General features: G+C 51.8%; 1 protein-coding gene across 1 annotated transcript in view; it reads left to right on the forward strand.

Moving 5' to 3' along the window:
* LOC102455891 (uncharacterized) overlaps positions 1 to 20,711 on the forward strand; it is a 100,189-nt gene that overhangs the window by 45,823 nt on the left and 33,655 nt on the right. The window contains exons 34-46 of the mRNA XM_075899815.2: positions 338 to 456; positions 741 to 908; positions 1,962 to 2,170; positions 4,020 to 4,123; positions 5,769 to 5,887; positions 6,009 to 6,167; positions 6,373 to 6,581; positions 7,808 to 7,911; positions 8,668 to 8,786; positions 9,436 to 9,609; positions 11,905 to 12,107; positions 16,260 to 16,363; positions 16,535 to 16,653. Coding sequence (XP_075755930.2) covers positions 338 to 456; positions 741 to 908; positions 1,962 to 2,170; positions 4,020 to 4,123; positions 5,769 to 5,887; positions 6,009 to 6,167; positions 6,373 to 6,581; positions 7,808 to 7,911; positions 8,668 to 8,786; positions 9,436 to 9,609; positions 11,905 to 12,107; positions 16,260 to 16,363; positions 16,535 to 16,653 — 1,910 coding nt within the window. The remainder of the gene's footprint in view (positions 1 to 337; positions 457 to 740; positions 909 to 1,961; positions 2,171 to 4,019; positions 4,124 to 5,768; positions 5,888 to 6,008; positions 6,168 to 6,372; positions 6,582 to 7,807; positions 7,912 to 8,667; positions 8,787 to 9,435; positions 9,610 to 11,904; positions 12,108 to 16,259; positions 16,364 to 16,534; positions 16,654 to 20,711) is intronic.

Raw genomic sequence — 20,711 nt, forward strand, 5'->3', positions numbered from 1 at the left:
CCAATGTGTAGTGAAGACGAGCTCCAAGTGACCAAAAGAGAAGGGTGTGTTAGCTGGCAGATAACAGCTTTGGAAGCACTAATTCTTTCAGGATGGGGGAAAGGTACCAATGGGCCTGGATGGAAATCAAGAGTATCTCCACGGAGATCAGTGGAGGCGTAGTGGTTTAAAACGGGTGTGTGTAATGGGAGAACCAGTCCCAATGTTCTGTAACTTTTAGGTCCCTTTTTGGATAGTATAATTACCCTTCCGCCCTCAGAGCCAAGCTAGCCTAATCAAAAAAGAAGGCGGTGGGAGGGATTCAGTCATTCATCTCCTGTGTGGCTTGGCATTTCAGGTTCTGCCTGTGCTTCAGGCAGTGAGGGAAGCCTGGATTGGCTCCAGAATAACTTTGGGGCATTTGCCAAGAACGCGCGCTATGAAGATTTCACCAAACTTATGGCCAGTTTCAATGGGGTGAGTCCGCATTTCGTTCTACTTGCTAGGGGCTGGGTTTTGTCCCCCTTGCTCAGGTTCAGTAGCTTCCTCGGCGAGTGATCCCACTGAAAAACACGGGGCTGCTTGTGGAGAAACGGATTTCTCAACATGAGCGAGAGGAAATCTGCCCCAATGTATCTTCTCCTGTGATGGAGCATCCCTCATGGAGCACCATAGCTGCCTCACTTAAGGGTTGTGTCGTGGGTCCCAGCTTGCTGGCTGTGCCATGGCCTCCCCTTAAATCTCATCCCTGGTCTTTGCAGTTTGACATAAGAGATAACCTCACTTCAACGCAACTGGCTCACGTCTTCTTCGGCACGGATGTCCTGGACGAGAGCGCCCTGGCGGAGCCCCTCCTGGTGTCCCTGCAGAGCAGGCCAGTTGGCGATGTTGTCGCCTTTGTGACAGAGTTTGTGGCCATGGCGCCTCAGGTAACGTATCGATACACCAATGTGAAGGGGTTTCTTCATTGACCGATCGTTTCCAGGTGGCTAAGCGCACACTCAGGGCAGGGCTCAGAGCCAGATCAGTCATCACTTCCGGGAGTAGCCCACCCAGCAGCTGCTGGTTTTGTGAGCACAGATTGAACCTCTATTAACTGGGACTCTCTGGTCTGGCAACATCCATGGTCCATGGGGGTCAAGAGTCCTGCAGGCCAGGAAGCAAAGCCAGGGCTGGAAGCGGCTGGTGACAATGGGGGATAGGAAGACCTCCCCTGGTCCTAGGGGTTGCCAGATACTTTCACAAAAAATCCTGAATATGGCAGGGAAAAGACTGGGGAGGAACAAACTCCCCAAACTTGGGGAGACTAAGGAGGGGCTATAATAGCGGTCTATAAAATCAGGACTGGAGTGGAGAAAATGAATAAGGAAGTTATTTGCTCCCTTGATATAAAAATTAGGGGTCACCCAATGAAATGAATAGGCAGCAGGTTTAAAACAAACCAAAGGACGTTTTTCTTCACACAACACACCGTCAACCTGTGGAACTCCTCGCCAGAGGATGTTGTGAAGACCAGGACTTTAACAGGGTTCAAAAAAGAACCAGATAAATACAAGAAGGATAGGTCCAGTAATGGGTAAGGATGGTTCTCAGAGGCTGGGAATGGGTGACAGGGGAAGGCTCAGTTGATGAGTCCCTGTTGTGTTCCCTCCCTCTGGGGCACCTGGCATTGGCCACTGTCGGAAGACAGGACACGGGGCTGGATGGACCTTTGGTCTGACCCAGTCTGGCCGTTCTTATGCTTCACTTGCGTTTTTAACAGCATTGCTCATTCTACGTAGCAGAAGACTCTGTATTAGTCCCCAGGAAGGACTTTAATTTATATTGGATCCTTCTAAACGGCCATAGACACTTGTAGCTGCCGTGTGTTTTATTACCCTGGGACATCCATGTGTGCCACAGGAGGAGCGGGTTGGAAGCTGCTCCTGTCTGGCTGCACACGGTAGCAACCCCGGCTGAGAGCTGTTGTCTTTGTTTTGCAGCAGGGGATCATGTCGCTGGCAAACACGCAGGTGCGAGACGCAATGTTCAACGTCATCTTCTCCAAAGTCCGGAGCCAGTTCACCACGTTCAGCGTCTCCCAGTACAAGGACTGGTTCCAGGACAGGCTCCGGCCGTGGCTCGCCAGCATCAACGCCTCTGCCCTGGCGACCCTCCCGAAGAAGATCCCGTGCGGAGTTTTCCAAATCATGTGAGCATTCCGCAGCCTCGACTCCTTTTACCCAGCATGCACGGCAGCGAAGGTGGGCAGAGAGACCCCTGGGATATCAGCTGCAGAAAACACAGAGGAGCTTTTTGCGCAGGGAGAGAACCCGGCGTGCCTGCCTGCGGCTGCCTGAGCAGGGGGGTTGAGTGCATTGCAGAGCTGCGGGATTTGTGAGGTCCTGATCTGATGGGGACAGAGAGAAAGGAGAATCGTAGAATAACAGAACACTACAACTGGCAGGGACCTCGAGGGGTCATCGAGTCCAGTCCCCTGCCCTCACGGCAGGTCCGAGCACCATCTAGATCAGGGGTGGGAGATAATTTTTGGACAGAGACCACTTCAAAACTTGTTGAAGTGTCTCCGGGCTGCCCAGGAAGGGGCGAGGTCAGGATGCTTTTGGGCTTCCCCATCCCCAGACCATGACTGGTCTGCGGGTGGGAGAACCTCTTCCCCCCCCCCACCCCACTTCCCACTAGGCAACCAAGCCCCTGGCAGGGCAGGAAGAGGCTTTGCATGCTCCCCCACCCCCAGGCCAATCAGGGCTTGAGGACAGGGGAGCACGTGAAGCCTCCTCCCACCCTACCCCCCCACCTAGGTGCATGTGACACTTCAAAGTGCCACGTGCTCCTTGCAGGGAGGGAGGAGGCTTCGTGCACTCCCCCGACCCCCAGGCCAATCAGGACCTGGGGGCAGGGGAGCTGTTCAAAGCGTCCTTCGCCCTGCCCCCGCCCTGTGAAAGTGCATGGCACTTTGAAGTGTCGCACACTCATAGGGTAGGGGCAGGGCAGAGGAAACTTTGCACAGCTCTCCTGCCCACAGGCCACTCAGGGCGGGGAGCGCGTGGCGTCTCCTCCCACCCCGCGAGCAGCACATGGCGCTTCAAAGTGCTGAGTGCTCCTGGCAGAGCAGGAGAAAGCTTCGCACGCCTCTCCCCTTCCCCGGCCCCAGGCCCTAATTAGCCTGAGGGCGGGGGAACAGCGGAGCCTCCATGGGCTGGATCAACCCACTTGGTGGGCCGGATCCACCCCTTGGAGGCCCTTTTGCCCACCCTGGTCTAGACCATCCCTGGCAGGTGTCTGTCCAACCTGCTCTTAAATATCTCCAGTGATGGAGATTCCACAACCCCCCAGGCAATTTATTCCAGTCCTTAACCACCCTGAAGTTTTTCCTAATGTCCAACCTCAACCTCCCTTGCTGCTGTTTAAGCCCATTGCTTCTTGTCCTGTCCTCAGAGGCCAAGGAGAACAATATTTCTCCCTCCTCCTTGTTAACACCCTTTTAGGTACTTGAAGTTGTACCTAAAGTTTCTTCAATGTCTGTCTTTCTTGCCCGTGGTACCCCCTTGTATTTCTATGCCGTCATTTGCACAGCTGGAGGCTGTGGGCGGAGCTTTGTGACAACTAACTGAGCATTCAGGGAAGTGATGCTGTGTGTCGGATCTCTCTCGAGCAGTGGTTTTCAAACTGGGGTACGTTACTCCTAGAGGCCTGTGAGCTCTCGTCAGGGGGGCATGCAGGAAAAGTCCCGTAATGATGGACAACGCATTCTAGTGAGTAAGACTTGGCCGTTGAATCAAAGGTATATTCTGACCCCAACTCGGAGCAGGGTACCTGTTAGCAGACGTTTTTTGGAAAGGGGAACATCACCTACCACATTTTGACAACCACTTCTCTAGCAGAGCACAGTCCCCGAGCCTCCTGCAGGCGCAAACTGCTCATCGACTCACCGCCGACTCCCATTTTACAAAGCCATCATGTGTCGAAGGGCTCATGCCACAGAGCTGCGGGGAGGTTTGATCCAAGACACCAAATACCCCCCTCTTCTTTGCCCACAGAATGGCCGGCCTAGACAGCAGCTTCCAGCACATGTCACCCGCGAGCCAACACGATGTTTACAGCTTCGCGAGGGCCTACCTCATGGCCAAGGCGGCTCAAGGGGGTACGCTGAGAGCATCCCGCAACCGTCTAAGTTCCGTGACTCTTCTACAAGGGCAGAACTCCCAGCGACAGCAACAGGCTGGACGCCAGGTCACCTTATTCAAAAAGTGACGGACGCCAACGCACCTGGTGCCTCTTGCTGTTACTCCCCCACCTTCAGCTGGAGTAACTAGTCCACATCCGTCTGCAAGGGAGCAATGCGAATTTGCCTGCAGGGATGGGGATAGGGTTAGGAGCTGGCGACCCACAGAAAAATCAGTCGCGGGTTGTGTAACCCACATGCCGAGGCTACACAGCAGCGTGATTTCAGAATAACATCAGTGTCAAGGCTGATTCCCCACTCTGGCACGATGAATGCAGAAGTGGGGGCCCACAAGTACCCCAAAACCTTCTCTCTCCAGGCTTTGGTATAAAACTTCTCCCCCAAATCCTAAACACCTAGATTTTGGGGATAAAAATCCACTGCCACCATCAAGTGGTTTGATCCCACAAACAAGGGTGGACACTTGAAGCCAACCCCAGGGCGCCTCAAGCTCTTTCCCCCAAAGAGCTTGAAAAATAGAAGAGAAAAATACAAACTGCCATCTGTGGCTGCTGTCCTCTAGTCAGAGGCAGGCAGATCCCACAGACAGATTTTCCAGGACTCAGAACTGAACCAATACCAGGTTCATAAAAAAGAAAGCACTTTTATTATCACAACAATACTCCTTAGCATAATGACTAGATGGAAAAAGTCACCAATTAATATACTCATGAGGACTCCCATGGGCCAAAACTTAGTTACAAAAGAGAGGAAAACCCATTTCTAACAGCACAGACATCTGATCCAAAGTCCCACAACAGAAAACAATAAAACAGATGTATCTTTACTTTACCCTACTTACACATTATGAAGAGTCTTTTTCTTAGAGAGAGAGACATGTCTTCTGTCTCCCTCAGTATCTAGAGAAAACTGGCCAGAGACAAAGGAGGGAAAACCCCAAAATTCCTTTGTCCCAGTTTAAAATCCCTATCTACATTTCTATTGGCTGACTGCTACCTGGCTAGATACAGTTAACCCCTTAATCCCCAGGCTGCTGGCCATCCCTCATGACCATGACAGTCAGTTATTCCGAAATAACATAGGGTATGTCTACAGTTGCACCCTCTTTCGAGAGAGAGATGCAAATGAAGACATTCGAAATTGCAAATGAGGCCGGGATTTAAATATCCCGTGCTTCATTTGCATATTTGCATGATGGCGCTATTTCAACATAACAGATGCTGTTAAGATGTGGTCATTTCGAGAGAAAACCCTTCCCTTGAAATAACTGGTATACCTCTTTGAGGAATGGCGCGGCACTTAGATCTCTTACAGCGAGAGCTAAGAACAAGGGAGTGCTGCAGCCTAGGCTTTTAGCTCGAGTGGTAGAGACTCCTAGACTCAGCTCCAGAGGGTCCAGATTCACACCTGCCTTCAGGTGGTTACAGTTGCACAAAAGGGAGAAGTCAATCCTAGATTTTCCTAGGGTGAGGGTCTGGGGGTGCAGGAAGCAGGCTGGGTGGGGGGTGCAGGAGCAGCGTGGGGGATGGCTCCTTGGGGATGCACATGGCTCCGCGTCCCCTGCTGGTCCCAAGCTCTTCCCCAACCTGTGTTTTATTTCAAGATGATCCCTGCACTGAGAACACCAAGGGCAGCTTGGGCTGGCTACAAGCAAACTGGGGCTCCTTCAGCAGGTTGGCCAGTTACGAGGATCTGGTGGGCATCAAGGCAGATTTCAGCGCGGTAAGTACCGCCGGAGCCAAAGGCCTGGTCAGCACCCTCCTGCCGGCAGCTTTGGTTTCCCTTTTGGCTGCTGGTCAACGTCCCGCTGCGAAAGGACCGGCCTATGGCTTTTGTTTTCTAGGCCGACGCTGTGGCCGGGCTCAGCCCGGCGCAGCTGGCGTCTTACACGCTGGCGAGCGACGCTCTGCGCGACAGTGACAAAGCGGGCAAGATCTTCAGCGCTCTGAACGCCCGCACCACCGGGGAGTTCCTGGATGCGTTCAACGCCGCTGCACAACAGGTAAATACCTTCCCTGCCGCTCAACGGGCTGGAGAGCGCCGCGTAGGCCCCAGACGGGCACCGACGCCGGGCTTGCTAAAGATGCCCCTGGGGTTTCGCTGGGGGAGAGACCCACGTTCCAGCCCCACCCGGCGCCTGCCCCTGGATTTCAGAGCGGGCAGAAAGGGCCGGTTCTCATGCTGCTCGCTCACTCTTTGGCTTGCAGCACCACCTCACTCAGCTGCCTCACGCCGAGGTGAGAAGATTCATCCTGGGCGAGATCTTTTGCCACATGAGCACCATGTTCAAGCACTTCTCGGCGGGGGACTACGCCGTCTGGTTCGGGGAGAGACTCACCCTCTTCCTGAGCGGCCTGACCGCCCAGAATCTTGGCTTTTTACCTCTGGACATGTCGTGCGACTCCCTCGCCACCATGTGCGTATCCCAGCTAGATACCTCAGGGCCCCCCACAACAGAGGCCAGGAAAAAATCCCAGTGTCACACAGAGGCCTTCGGCGCCGTCGCTAAGCTATGGGAGCAGTCTCTTCTACGCCAGGGCCCTCCTCATGGGCGTAGGGGCGGTTGGGAAGGAAATGTCTCGGAGTCGGATTGTCAGAGCCGTTGGGAGTTTCTCACATGTGGGGCATGGATCATCTGCTGGGTTAGGGCTGGGCGTAGGGTGACCAGTTGTCCCGATTTAACGGTGCCTCTAACTCCCACTCCATCCCAATTTTTCGCTCTTGCTATCGGGCCCCTTCGATGGACGTAACCGACTTAGCCAACATTCTGCTTTGCCAGGGCGTTAGTGGCCTCTCGCTCTCTCCTGATCTTTACCTGCACCAGGCGATACTTTAGTCTATCGAGGATGCACATGCTGTAGTCTCACTAACAGGGCTCCAGCCGGGGACTCTGGGTGGATTGCAGGGGCCGGTGCCGTGCGGCGGTCAGACGGGCGACCCGACGGGTCCGGAAATGCTGCAGCAGATATGCAAAGCCAGAGCAGACCTCAGGCCGGCATCTCTTGTACGGAGGCGCTGAACGCTGACCAGTTGGCTTCCTGTAAGAGGCTGTGAAGCGACTGTCTCAGGGCTAAGGCGCTGCGGTTCCACCACACGCCGGTGGGGGCAGGGAATAGAGTGAGGCCTTCTCTCCAATTGGAGAATCTGAATGAATCGGGGCATGGCCCAGTTAACCCGTCTGCGTTTGCCTCTGACTCATTCTGGAGCAGAGAATCCTAGAACTGGACGGGACCGCAAGAGTTCATTGAGTCCAGTCCCCTGCCCTCACGGCAGGACCAAGCACTGTCTAGACCATCCCTGGCAGGTGTCTGTCCGACCTGCTCTTAAATATCTCCAGTGACGGAGATTTTACAGCCTCCCTAGGCAATTTATTCCAATGTTTCACCACCCTGACAGGTAGGAAGTTTTTCCTAATGTCCAACCTAAACCTCCCTGGCTGCAGTTTAAGCCCATTGCTCCTTGTCTGTTCATTACTGCTCTACTAGGAGGGGGAGAAAAGTTGCTCCATTAGCTCACCTGGTAGAAGCCTTTGTGCTTCCAGGGAAAGGCTAGGGGTGCTTTTCCGTGTCCTTTAGCAGAGTGTACTCCGGACACTGATCTTCACGCGGTCCCTGTCTCCGCCTAACTCTCCTTATTCTGCAGAGTGAAGATCCTGAGTGACCACAAAGCCAATGGGACGTTTGAGAACCCAGAAGACATCGTCTCCTTTATAAAGAGAGTTCTTCACTTCCAGCTGCAAAATTCAGGTAACAAAGACCGAGGCCGTTTGGATCCCCGAGCCTAAGGACTATGCAAAAACGGCACCATTCAGGCGTCGCATAATGTCCTGTAGGTTGAGCAGACTCTGAGGTTTGTTCTGGTCTCTAGCAAAGTGCAGCTGTCCACAGGTGACGTTTCCCCATTCCCCAGGCTGCCTTCGGAGGCATTGCTTTGCGAGGGGCACAGCCCGTCTCTTTTAAAACTTCCCTAGACTGTGCAGATGCTCAGGGTTTTAATCAGGAATAAGGCGGAAGTGCTTCCCACCAGCTAATCGTGTGGCAGGTTTGCAGCTCTCTGGTTCACGCTGCTTGGAATCCCCATTGAAATCAACAAGATCTCAAACCACGTGCATCCGAAGAGAAGAATTTGATCTCTCTCTAAACCAGGGGTGGGGCCCTGGGGCCGGATGCGGCCCCTGGCTTGCCTGGATCCAGCCCCTGAGGCTTGGGGTTCCCCCTTCAGCATTGGGGAGCCCATGCTGGTGCTCTCTCCTTCCCCCTACCGTCTTGCCGTGGGGTTGGAGCACACACAATCTACCAGCCTGTGCAGCCCTCGACTGATTTTTCTGTGGATTAGCAGCCACCCACCCCAAAAAGGTCCCCCACCACTGTGCTTAAACCCTTGGGTTGCCAACCTGGAAGCTGTGGGACGTGATCCTTGGTTGTGTTTTGTCACCCGTGGGGACTCGCAGTGTTAATTCCACACAAAGAATCTTTCCTGACTCTCTGCTTCCCTTCACCTAGGCTCGGCCTGTGCCCAAGGAATCATCGCCGACAGGCAATGGCTGCTACAATATTTTGGGCTTTTCGCTGTTTACGGCTCATATTCTGACTTCACCGCATTAAAGAGCAAATTCCAAGGGGTAAGGGCCAGCTTTGAAACGCGATGGTTTGTTGTTCTTGGGAATAGAACACGTGTACCTGTCACGGGGAAATGTCGCACCTGAGTAGGTCGGCATCGTTCGGCTTAGGGAAAAGAATCCATGTCAAAGAGCAGCATCCCAAAGCAAGCGGGCAATCCTAAAACAGCCTCGGAGCAGTGTTCCCAGCTGCTCAGGAAAGATCCCAAAGCCAACCAGCTGATTAGCAGAGCAACCACAGATAGGTTTTTTGTTTCTACTGGTGGTGCACAAACACATGCCTCGGTGCGCATAAAATTATTCCGCACACGGGCAGAAAAAATCCGCACGTGAATGGAAAAGATCAGCGGGAACACTGCCTAGGAATCAGAAATACACCTTGGAAAGGGGACAAGGCAGAGATTTTTCCAGCTCCCAAAGATGGTTGCTGCTAGGCAAGGCCAAACGGGTTTTAAAACACAGACCGTGTCTTCAGATCATTTGGTTAGTAGGATAAAACCATTGCCCTGGCAATTGCTCGCAGCAAAATGCTGCCGTTTGCTACACCCCTAAAAACGCCCATTGGCTCTGGGTTAAGATTCTGGGTCAAAGTCCAGCTGCGTGGGAAGCTGGGGGCTGCTTCTCATACGCCCGTGTTCTGTGTCCGACACAGCAAGACTCCCTCGACCTTCTCTCAGCAAGCGCGCTGGCCCAGCTGTCGGCGGAAAGCAACGCGATCTACAGCGCTGCAGCCATCCAGCTGGTCTTCGAGGCCATCGGAAGCAAGAAGGAGCCGCTCCTGCACCTCAGTGCTTACCTGGATGACCTCAACGCCCTGCTGATGAAGGTAAATAAACATTAGTAACGTCCCCTGGGTTCCCACACATGCTGCTCCTGTGTCCTTCGTGCCACCAGAAGGAAGACTGGGTCTGGCATCCTCACGACCGCAAGCAACTGTAGATCGACTAGATGAGCCAGAAGGGCGTTTCCCCGGCTGATGCAATAAGAGCTGTGCCACGTAGCCCAAATCCCCAAGATCCTTATTCTGGCCTTGCTTAGGGAAGGTTCCCTCCCTCCTGTCCTCCTGCACAAAGACCAGTGAGAAGGGTTTTCCTCAGAGGAACTGTGTGAAATTTGCTGTGGTGCCTGGGGGTTCCCAGAATTGAGAGTTACTGCGTTACCTCAGCAGCCGAGTTTGGCTGCTGGGAAGCGCCGTAACAGTCCCCTGACACACCAGCTGTTCTGTCCGGCCCAAACCTCGCCTCGGAGGCAACAGGGTGAGCCCCGGCTGCTGACTTCCCCAGAAACTTCTCTCTGCAGCATCCCACCCTCACACAACTCCCACAGAGATCCTTAAAGAGACAGAGCCCCTTGACCGGATTAACAAACACTCTGTTTCTATCCGCACACTGAGCCTGTGTCTAAAACACGTTTCTTAAGCAAAACGTCACAGGCTGAAGTGTCCCCAAGCATAAGGAAGAAGGTTCGAAATGGGGACAAGTCACACCACCTGGAGCATGGCGTCCCATTCTGGGCCCTCTGTTACGGAAGGCTCTGGACGCATTGGAGAGGATCCAGCGGAGGGCAATGAAAATGATTAGAGACCTACAAGGAGAGTGGAGGGATCTGTGCTTCTTTAGTCTGCAGAAGAGAGGAGTGAGGGGAGATTTGAGAGCAGCCTTCAACTCCCTGAAGGGGGGTTCCAGAGAGGATGGACAGACGTTGTTCTCAGTGGGGCAGAACAAGGAGCAATGGTCTCAAGTTGCAGTGGGAGAGGTCCAGGTTGGATATTAGGAAAAACAATTTCCCTAGGCGGGTGATGAAGCGCTGGGCTGCGTTCCCTAGGGAGGGGGTGAAATCTCCATCCCTAGAGGTTTTGAAGTCCCAGCTTGACCAAGCCCTGGCTGGGATGATTGAGTTGGGGTTGGTCCTGCCTTGGGCAGGGGGCTGGACTTGATGGCTCTTGAGGTCTCGTCCAGCCCTGGGATTCTATGATTCTATGAACACGCTTCTGGGTCCAAAACTTAATTTCAGCAAGTCACAATCTTGGCCCAAGCAGGTTTCTGTGCTCAGCTCCCAGACACGTCACCCCTCGGCTTACAGGACACGTCGTGCTGTGGTTTCAAGAGCGCTGGTGTCCTTAGTCCCTCAAGTGAGGGGCCTTGAGCGGCCCTGGCCCACGCTCCTTGCCAACGTTCACCGACCCTGCTTCATGAGGCAGGAGGACTTCCTGGCGGTGCAGTCGCTGTCCCCGGCGAGATGAAGCGCTCCTTTCCCCACTCGCTCCCTTTGCGCTTTTCCCCGACTTTGGCCACACCTTGCTACCTCGCTTAATTCACATGGGAGACATGTGTACACAGGTGGAACCACGTCCCTTTGTCTGGAATGGGTGTGCCGTGGGCATGGCGGGCCAAAGGATAGGAGTGGTCGGGGGGTTATTAGTTTTCCCGTGGTACACTCCATGCCACCTTTCGGGTATGTCATGACAACCGTGTCCCCACTGGGGCTGGGGTGCTGTTAGGGTCACATCCACCCCAATCCCCAACTGAAAGACAATGCAGAGCACCTGATCCAGTGGCTGCTGCTGTCATTGGGAGTCTTTCCATTGAACGACGTGCACTCTGGATCGAGCCCCTACACCGTTACATAACATCTGCATGCACTGAGCTAGACAGGATTCCTGCTGCTTGTCCTAGGACGCCCACAGCTCTGGTAGGTTGTAGTTGTCCACACAGGAACGATGCAGGAAAGTAGCCCGACCTCTGGGCATCCAGGTCTCAGGGTTTTGTGGGATCTAGGACTTGGAACCACCAACTCCAAAACCAAAGACCTCGGTGTGAGAGCAGCCCTCTTCTCCTTGCACTTGTGCCCTTCTAAATCCCGAGAGAGTCCCTGGGAGTCGGGGCAGTTTCCGGGGTGCGCCAGGGGGCGTGATGAAGAGGAGATTCAGGCATCGGACGCTGTCGGCTTCGTTGCTGTTTTGCCTACAAGAAGCCCCCCGGCTCCGCATCAGTTCCCCAAAGCCTCTCCAAGGTCACCCCAACCGGCTCCTGCTTTCTACTACACCAGGCCGGGAGAGTAGGACCTGGGATCATTTGGCCTCTGCCTGGTGCCTGCCGTTCATTTCTCCTTCCTTCCCCAGCGTGCCGGGCTGCTGGGCAATGCCAAGGTGCGGGACACCATGCTAATGAGGGCAGCCGAACTCGTCTTCCCCCACATCACCGACATGTCGCTGGAAGACACCACCGCATGGCTCCACAGACTCAGCCTGCTGCTCCCGGGGGTAAACGCAACCACCCTGGAGCTGCTGCCTCTTTCTATGCCCTGCCCCTTTTACCAAGCCATGTGAGTATCTATCCCCTCTGGCGCTGCATTCGGCTCTGGGTGCCGCCGGCATTGCTGCTTGGGCCGGGTGCGGATCCTGGACTATCAGTGATGCTGTAGCGCAGGCGTGGGCAGTCATTTTTTCCACTTCATGACGGTTGGTTCATGGCGGCGGGCTGGCTCCGCCCCAGAAGGGGTGGGGCTTCAGGTGGAAGGGGCGGGGCCTCAGGGGCTTTGTCCACACTGCAGGATTTTTACGCAAGAAGCTTTTTGCGGAAGAGAGCTTCCGCCAAAACTTCTTGCGCAAAAGTGTGTCCAGACCTCAAAGCGCATTGCAAAAGCAACGTGCTTTTGCGCAAGAGAGCGTCCGCGCTGCATGGACACTCTTGCGCAAGAAAGTGCGGATGGCCATTCATAGAATGGCCCTCAGAGCACCTGTGCTTTTTGTGATAGACTCTTTTTGCACAAGAAACCCCTGCTGAGCGTCCACACCTGCCTTTTTGCGCAAGAGCTGTAGTGCAAAAAGGAATTGTTCCTCGTGGGAAGAGGAATAACTCTACTGACAAAAGCCCTCTGTCCTCTCGATTTACTGTATTTTTTTTTTTGTGTAAAAACGTGCTTGAGGTGTGGACACTCCACGGGTTTTTGTGCAAAAACCCTGTAATGTAGACATAACCAGGCAGAATTGGCAGTTCCCTCTAGGCCAGTGTTTCTTAAACTTTTTAAGACCAAGGAACACCAAACAATAATTTTTTTAATGAGGAACCCCAAGGGTTTTTTGTTGAGCAAAAAAAAAAGTGGGGGGAAGGGACGGAAGGAAGTTATTGATCAAAAAAAAAAAAAGTCAACTGCCCCTTTAAGGACGGCCATTTTGAACTCTGTTGTTCTCCGCGGCACACCTCCGACTGCCTCGCAGCACACCGGTGTGCCACGGAACGCAGTTTAAGAAACACTGCTCTGGGCGTCATGCGCCCTTGGTGGGAAGGGGGAGGAGGAAACTTTGCACACTCCTCCACCCTCAAGCCAATCAGGACCTGGTGGCGGGGGATTGTGCAAAGTCATTCACTATTCAAAACAGCTAGTGCCTCCCTCTAGGCACCACGGGCCCCTGGCCAGCTGCTTTGAAGAGCAAAAGATTTTGTGCACTCCCTTGCCCCCAAGTCTCGATTGGCCTGGGGGCAGGGTTGCAGCAGGGTGGGCCAGATCAAATAGCTTGGAGGGCCAGATCCGGCCCGGGGGCCATATTGTGCCCACCCCTGTTGTAGTATCTCTCCTTTACCTCCGCATTTCCCATCCCACCAAAAGCATTCAGTCCGTCGGCCCACACGCTCAACTGGCATTTCCTTAGGGGAGGCACTGGGGAGGAATTGTAATACTCTCCCACCTCTTTCATCCGGCAGCCTTGGGGAAACAGGGTTTGCCGGATTAAAGAGTTTGCCGGGCCAGGGAGGGAGCGAGGGGTAGGGCGCTTCCTTGGCAGTCCACATTTCCCACCACACACACACCCGTTGCTATGGGAGCAGCAGGGAAAGGCCTCTGGCTGAGTGCGCCGCTGCGCCGTTGTCAGCCGACGGTCAGGGCAGTGAGTCCCTTAAGACCGGCTGAAGTTCTTTTAAATTGTGCTTGGTTCTGTTACAGCAACTGAAGGAGTCAGGTTAAAGCTTAAACAGTTACTATTTATTGTTACAGGGTAAACTTAGTTGTTACAGATAACACAGACACTACAAAGGACAGGACAGAAATTACACTAATAAGTCACTTACAGGTACCATGAAACCCTTTGGTTCTCTGAGCTCTTATTAAATGCATGCAAAATAGACACATAGCAGGTATATATTCTCACCCCTGCGTTCCAGACTTGGCGTGGCCAGCGTCTTTCTCTCAATCCCTCGGGAAGAAGTAGGGCGAGGTTGGGCGTCCCACAGACCTCGGGAGACAATCAATACCTGCCAGCAGGTATAGATGATTGGAGCTCAAATGGGGTGGGCAGCTGAACCTCTTTTTATACCCCTTGGGTCATGTAGGCTTCTTCCTGGTTTCAAGTGGCCAATTAGGAAAAATGGCTTTGAATGCCAAGTTTCCCACGAAGGGTGCAAAGCATAATTTACACCTGGGAAAATGCAGACAATGGGCACCTCTGGTATGTGATGGGCGAAGATTCCTCTCCTGGGACAGTGCAGGCGTGTCAATTACTGGTACTAGCCATCAGGGCGACGGGAGGCCCCGGGTCGTCAGCTAGCCCATTTACTGTCTGGTTTCTGTTTATGGTAGAGTCAGGGACAGACAGCAAACCTGTGTTCCCAGGGCATCAAAGGCTGACTGCCTTTCTCTTGCTCTCTGGCGGGGGGAAAAACAAGATGGGACTCGTGGAAAAACAAGATGGGGTTTTTGTGTCTGGCTACAGCCGTCGTTCCCCCAGCTGCCAGGGTCGGTACCGCGGGTGTTCCCGAATTAGAGGCACCCGGCGAATGGAGGTTATCGGGTACGACTAGCTTTCAAATCCAGTGAGGAGCACGTGTTCCAGCAGAAAACTACCCTTGTTTTGGAGTTAGCCACGTGCTCGAGTTGATGCTCCTTCCCCCTGTGTCGGGTTCCCTCCCTGTTCCTCAGCAGATCTCAGAGAGGCCAACAGCTTGGGGACAGGCGCAGGATAGGAGCCGCCATGTTCCCATCTCGCTTTTTCAAGTCCCTGCCGCACTCCAGTCTGTGGCTTGGCTTCCCCTCTGAGCCCACAGCTGACTCCACCCCTGGGCTGTGGCAGGACTGGAGGGGTTCTCTTCCTGCGGGGATTGAGCTATGGGCGGTGGGTGAAGGTAGGGCTGGGGGAGGCGAGCCTGCAGCCCTGCCTCTATCCCCGCCCCTTCTGCCAAGCCCCGCCCACATGGGAACCAAGCCACACATCCCGCACAGCACCACAGGGAGGTCCCAGCCTCCCGGGCCGTGGGGGAGGGCGGGTGCTGGGGGCAGCAACACTCCACCCCCCCAGTAGGCCCACCGTAGGCATTCTGCGGGTGGAATGTGGGCGGGGCCAGGCTGGCGGTTTCGGAAGGCAACGCCTCCCCCTGCCTAGCATACGCACCACCCCTGGATTGAACTGTGAATGTTCAGTCAACAGAGAAAGGGATCAGACTTGGAAATCAAAGCTGACTCTGCAGCTGTAGAAAACCATATGCTAGGGGGATGGATAGATTTGTGTTATCCCTTGAGATTTAGTGGGGACTCTGCAGTACGCAGGCAGTCAGGCCTGGGATAAGACATGTTTGAAAGTATCCCATTCACTAGTCCCCTGCATATCCACAGATATCCGCTTTATATCCGCAGGTATCCGCATCCACAGATGCGGGTGCAGATATCCGCGGGTCATTTATGCGGATACAAAACTGTGCCGTGGCATTAGCGCAGGAATCTACCATTCGTGCCTTATCACGTGCTGTCTACACTGGCCCCTTGAATTTCCTCAGAAGCACTGACTTCCTACTGTCTGAAATCAGTGCTGCTTGCGGAAATACTATGCTGCTCCCGTTCAGGCAAAAGTCCCTTTTGCGCAAAGCTTTTGCACAAAAGGGCCAGTGTAGACAGCTCAGATTTGTTTTGCGCAAAAAAGCCCCAATGGCGAAAATGGCGATCGGGGCTTTTTGGCGAAAAAGCACATCTAGATTGGCATGGACGCTTTTCCACAAAAAGTGTTTTTATGGAAAAGTGTCTGTGCCAATCTAGACGCTCTTTTCCGCAAATGCTTTTAACGGAAAACTTTTCCGTTAAAAGCATTTGCGGAAAATCATGCCAGTCTAGACGTAGCCTAGGACTATAACAGGGTTTAAAAGAGAACTGGATAAATTCATGGAGGTTAAGTCCATCATTGGCTATTAACCAGTCTGGGTAAGGAATGGTGTCTCTCTCTGTTTGTCAGAGGGTGGAGATGGATGCAGGAGAGAGATCACTTGATCGTTACCTGTTCGATTCACTCCCTCTGGGATACCTGGAATTGGCCACTGTCGGCAGACAGGATACTGTGCTGGATGGACCTTTGGTCTGACCCCATCTGGCCGTTCTTATGTTACTAATGACAAGGTGGCCCACTGATAACAAGCAATAGGAAGCCAGCCCTGTGCTCAGACACGCTACCACTCCCCAGTGGAAATAACCCGGGCTACGTCTGGCTTTATTTTGTAGCATTAAAGCCATGAGCGACGTCTACTCAGCATTACCAGCCAAGAGGCGGCAAGATGTCTACGGCTTTCAGAAGACCTACCTGAACGCACAGTTCGCAGACTCAGGTAAGACACTGGCCGAGTGGGGGGAAGTTACGGTGTCTGGAGGTCATGCTTGAAAGTGAGATCGCTACTCAAGCTTGCACTGGGAGGAATGACCCCTTCTCGGACACTGCGGCTTGTCTGTGATCAGGTAGATGGTCTGTGGTTTAACCCTTTGTACTTGAAACTTTCCAGGCTCCGCCTGCGAGGATGGAACCAACGGGACCAGAGATTGGCTGCAAAAAAACATCGGCAGTTTCTGTTCGGTGGCTAAATTAAGTGAACTTCAGACCTTTTACCCAGATATTGATGGAGTAAGTTTTTCTAATCAGTGTGCTGTGGCATAGTCAAATAACAACTGTCTCCCAAGCAATCATGGGCGCTTTACGGCACCTGGGGAAACATTCAGATTTTTAAGGAAGATGATTTTTCCCCCCCTTTTCTTGGGCTCTCTTGGCTTTTCCAGAATGGCTACAGCTCCTATAGCAGGGATCAGCTTGGGCTGAGGGAAGATCTAATGATCCTCCATGTGTAATATGAGAAGTGACGTTGTCTTCCTGGCCGCTTGCCTTTTTCTTCAAGACCTGTTTCTGATCAAAGATAAGAGTGAATGCCCTAAGTTATCAGAACATTTTCAGCTAGACCAATGGCCACACTTGCATCCAGGCTTCCCTCTAATTTTTTCCATCAATGGGCGGAATGACTTTTGCTACGTACACCGAGCCATGTGTGAATGTGCACCACCAGAAGAAATAGCTACTGCTGACTGTGGGTGCTCTGCTAATCAGCTTGGGCGGCACCTGAATCTCTCGGCCGCCCAAGCGCTCAGCTTACAGGGAATGCTGCTTGCATCATAACTGTATGATCTTTGCCTAGAGATAGGGAGGTTTAGTCTATTTATTAGAGAGGCCCTTTAAATCAAACTGGTTTACTCATTTGGACTCTGCCATTCCTTTTTGCCTCACACAGGCTTCAAATGATAGCTTGTCTTTGAAAGCTACTAGCTGTTGGTTTTATTCGAGTATCAAACACACACACACGTTGCTCCAGTTGGCAAGATAACCATCTTCAATTTTTGTCCTACGTTTAGTCTAATCAGTAGCAATGGGTTTGATACCATGAGCAGTTCCCACCTAATTCGTTCCATGGAAAGTAATTGTTAAGTTGTTGACAGCACAATGCCAAAATTATCACTATGGCAAGTGTACATGTGTTAAAAAAATATGTGACCAACAGTAAAAAAGATTAATCCAACAGTATCCGATCAGAATAATCTTGGATGGAAGCATATTCTTACTTAACTATAACCAGGCAGTTGGTTTTAAAGACAGAAATTATAGTCCTGGAATAGTTTTGAAGTCTGACTTTATTAGCAGAATTAATGGATTTAGTATCATGTGAAAAGCGAGGATTTTAAGTGACCTCATCATATGATTCTTTTCAAGACTATGCATACCTGTAATACACCTGAAATGACGTTTATCCTTGAATTGTACCCCGGCTCTGTAAACCAGTGCTAACATTCATGGGAATGTCCATTTTGTTTCTAAACCATTTTATTCTGTGTGATTGTATCTGTCTGCACATCAATAAACACTCATTTTAAAACAACTCATTTAGTATGTGTCATAATGTTTTAAAACATTCTTAATACACACCCCTGTACTGGTCGACAGTATTTAAAATTACTTGGACCTACCAGGTTGGTAGTGGTACAAAACCATAATGGCAAACTGGTTGCTACTGGTTGAACTAAACTAAGCATTTTTGTGACTCCTCATAATACGGATCGCAATTTGCCAGTTTCTTAAAAAAAAAGAGACGTTACATCACACGATCACATGCCATTTTATTCATAACACACGACACAGGAATCCATATCTTTATATAAGGAGGATGTATTAATCACTAAAATGCTGCACTCTAATATCTTTAGCAATTTTTAAGCACCAACCATATTAGACTTTCACCACTTTGCATCAATTGATCTCTCTAACTGAAGTTGTTATAACTTCACAACACTGTTCAGTATGGCTATGTCTACATTGCACATTTATTTCGGAATTAGCTATTCCGGAATAGTTATTCTGAAATAGCTTATTTCAAAATAGCACGTCTATACTGCAGGGAAACCTCAAAATTAGTCGGAGGCAGGCTTCCCTAATGTAGACGTGCTATCTTGATGTAGAGCCCCAGAAGGCACTGGGGAGGGATAACTTAGAATGGCCCTGGTGAGGCGCTATTTCGAAATAGCAGAAGTGGAGCGTTTACACAGCCCCTATTCCGAAATAGTTTTTCAGTTAAGACTATATATAGACTAAGAGTAGTGAAATAGATTTTAGGTAACAGCAAAGATTCCATCCAAAAGGAAATTTGCAGTTCAGATCATCCCTAAAGAAAAAAAGGGGCGGAGTAAAACTCAGAGAAGATACCGCGTTTATTCCAGTGCAGAGAGGAATATTTAAATGAGGACCAGCAAAAGTTTTGACACATTCTCAGCTAAACAAGCACGATTTCGTACCTCCTAGCCCGTACAACGTATGTCATGGTGCATTGCTAACACACGTCACACAAGATTGGCACTGGGGAGAGTTGTCCTATCAAGCAGCCACCTCATCAGCTGCCAGTCTCTTATAGGGAAAGGCTTTGCATCAGTCCATGGCATTGCTCATAGTATAGGCAGGAAAAGGAACTGCGTAATTAGGTTTTGTTTGGCATATAGAAAACCAAATGAATACCATTTGGGAAGGCTGGGGCAGAAGCAGACCCTGTCTGGCCAGGCCATGGCCCAAGCCGTGGGAGGGGCAAGTGGCTGCCCTGCTCTTGCTATGGTGGCCCAGTCCTCCCCCCTGCCCCGGCCGCATTTGTGAGGGCGGGGAGGGAAATCAACCGCAGCCTTCCCCTGGGCAACGCACCACACCAGCCTTCCCCAGCTTGGCTGGAATTGGCCTCATCAGGGACTATAGAATGTGCGTTTGCACCTTTCATGCACCTCCCCTTCTTCCCCCATGTACAGCCCTGCTATCTCATGTATTCAATCTGTGGAACTCCTTGCCGCAGGAGGTTGTGAAGGCTAGGACTATACCAGGGTTTAAAAGAGAACTAGATAAATTCATGGAGGTTAAGTCCATAAATGGCTATTAGCCAGGATGGGTAAGGAATGGTGTCCCCAGCCTGTTTGTCAGAGGGTGGAGATGGATGGCAGGAGAGAGATCGCTTGATCATCTGTTTGGTTCTCTCCCTCCGGGGTACCTGGCATTGGCCACTGTCGTCAGACAGGACACTGGACTAGATGGACCTTTGGTCTGACCCAGTATGGCCATTCTTACGTTCTTATGTATTAGTGATGTTACAGGAAAAGAAAACAACCCAGCTTGATTCTCAGATCCCAGGCTGAGTTGGCTATGTCAGCAGTTAGAAAAAGTCATCTTTTGTTTCCCCCTGAACCATGCGCGTTATGGATGGGAATCAAGGAGACGCAATAATGTGTCTCCACTGCCACGCAATAGTGTGTCTCCGCACTGCACTTTAACTGATCTAACGTGGGAAAGTGGGACTAGGAACGCCATCAAGCCTTTTGATTTGTTAGAGGAGAAATTGCTGCACCGGACACAGATCTTCAGCAACCATTCCCTCGGCTCTTTGTATTCCTGTAGAACTCACAATACGCTAAGGCTTCCATGCAAACACCCAAACGAGCACCTAATTCCTGCCCCGAGGAGCTTACAATCCAAGAAAACGATGTTCACGTGATGGGTGGGGTGAAAGGGACACAGTTAGAACACAGCCAATGTTTATAGACACTGGAGTGCTCTGGCGTTAGCAAATAATTCCACATCCCCTATGGCTAAAGGCCCCTCAGCTTAGCCATAATTCGTTGGCCAATTTCTTATCCGTGTCATGCAAGTAGGTCTTGAAGGTGGAGAGGGTGGTGTCCTCATGGAACATTTCTTTGAGAGCATCCAAGCTTAAGATGGCAGTGTGGAAACAGCAGCAGACACATGAGCAGTCAGGGCAGATCAGAGAGCACTGGAAGAGAGAAAATAGACACGGTAGAGTAAACGGATGCTACCAACTTAGTGGGGAACTTTAGGGTCTGATTGCTGATGAGGGAGAACCACTCTTTGCCGGTGCCAAAATGTCACTGAGTGATATTGATACCCTGTTTTTTGTGACATTGATACCTTTGGGGGAAATAATAACAAAGCCCCAACCCTCGGACAGTTGCCTGTTCTTAAGGGTGTTACTTTAGAACTGACTCTCCTTCAGACCTCCAGAAACAGAGATGGGAGGGGGAAACACTAAATGAAATCAGTCAGGGTCCGTCTACACTAGCCCCCTAGTTCGAACTAGGGAGGCTAATGAGGGCGAC

The sequence above is a fragment of the Pelodiscus sinensis genome, chromosome 15, assembly GCF_052426305.1.
Source record: "Pelodiscus sinensis isolate ZL-2025 chromosome 15, ASM5242630v1, whole genome shotgun sequence".
In the NCBI taxonomy this organism is placed as follows: domain Eukaryota; kingdom Metazoa; phylum Chordata; order Testudines; family Trionychidae; genus Pelodiscus; species Pelodiscus sinensis.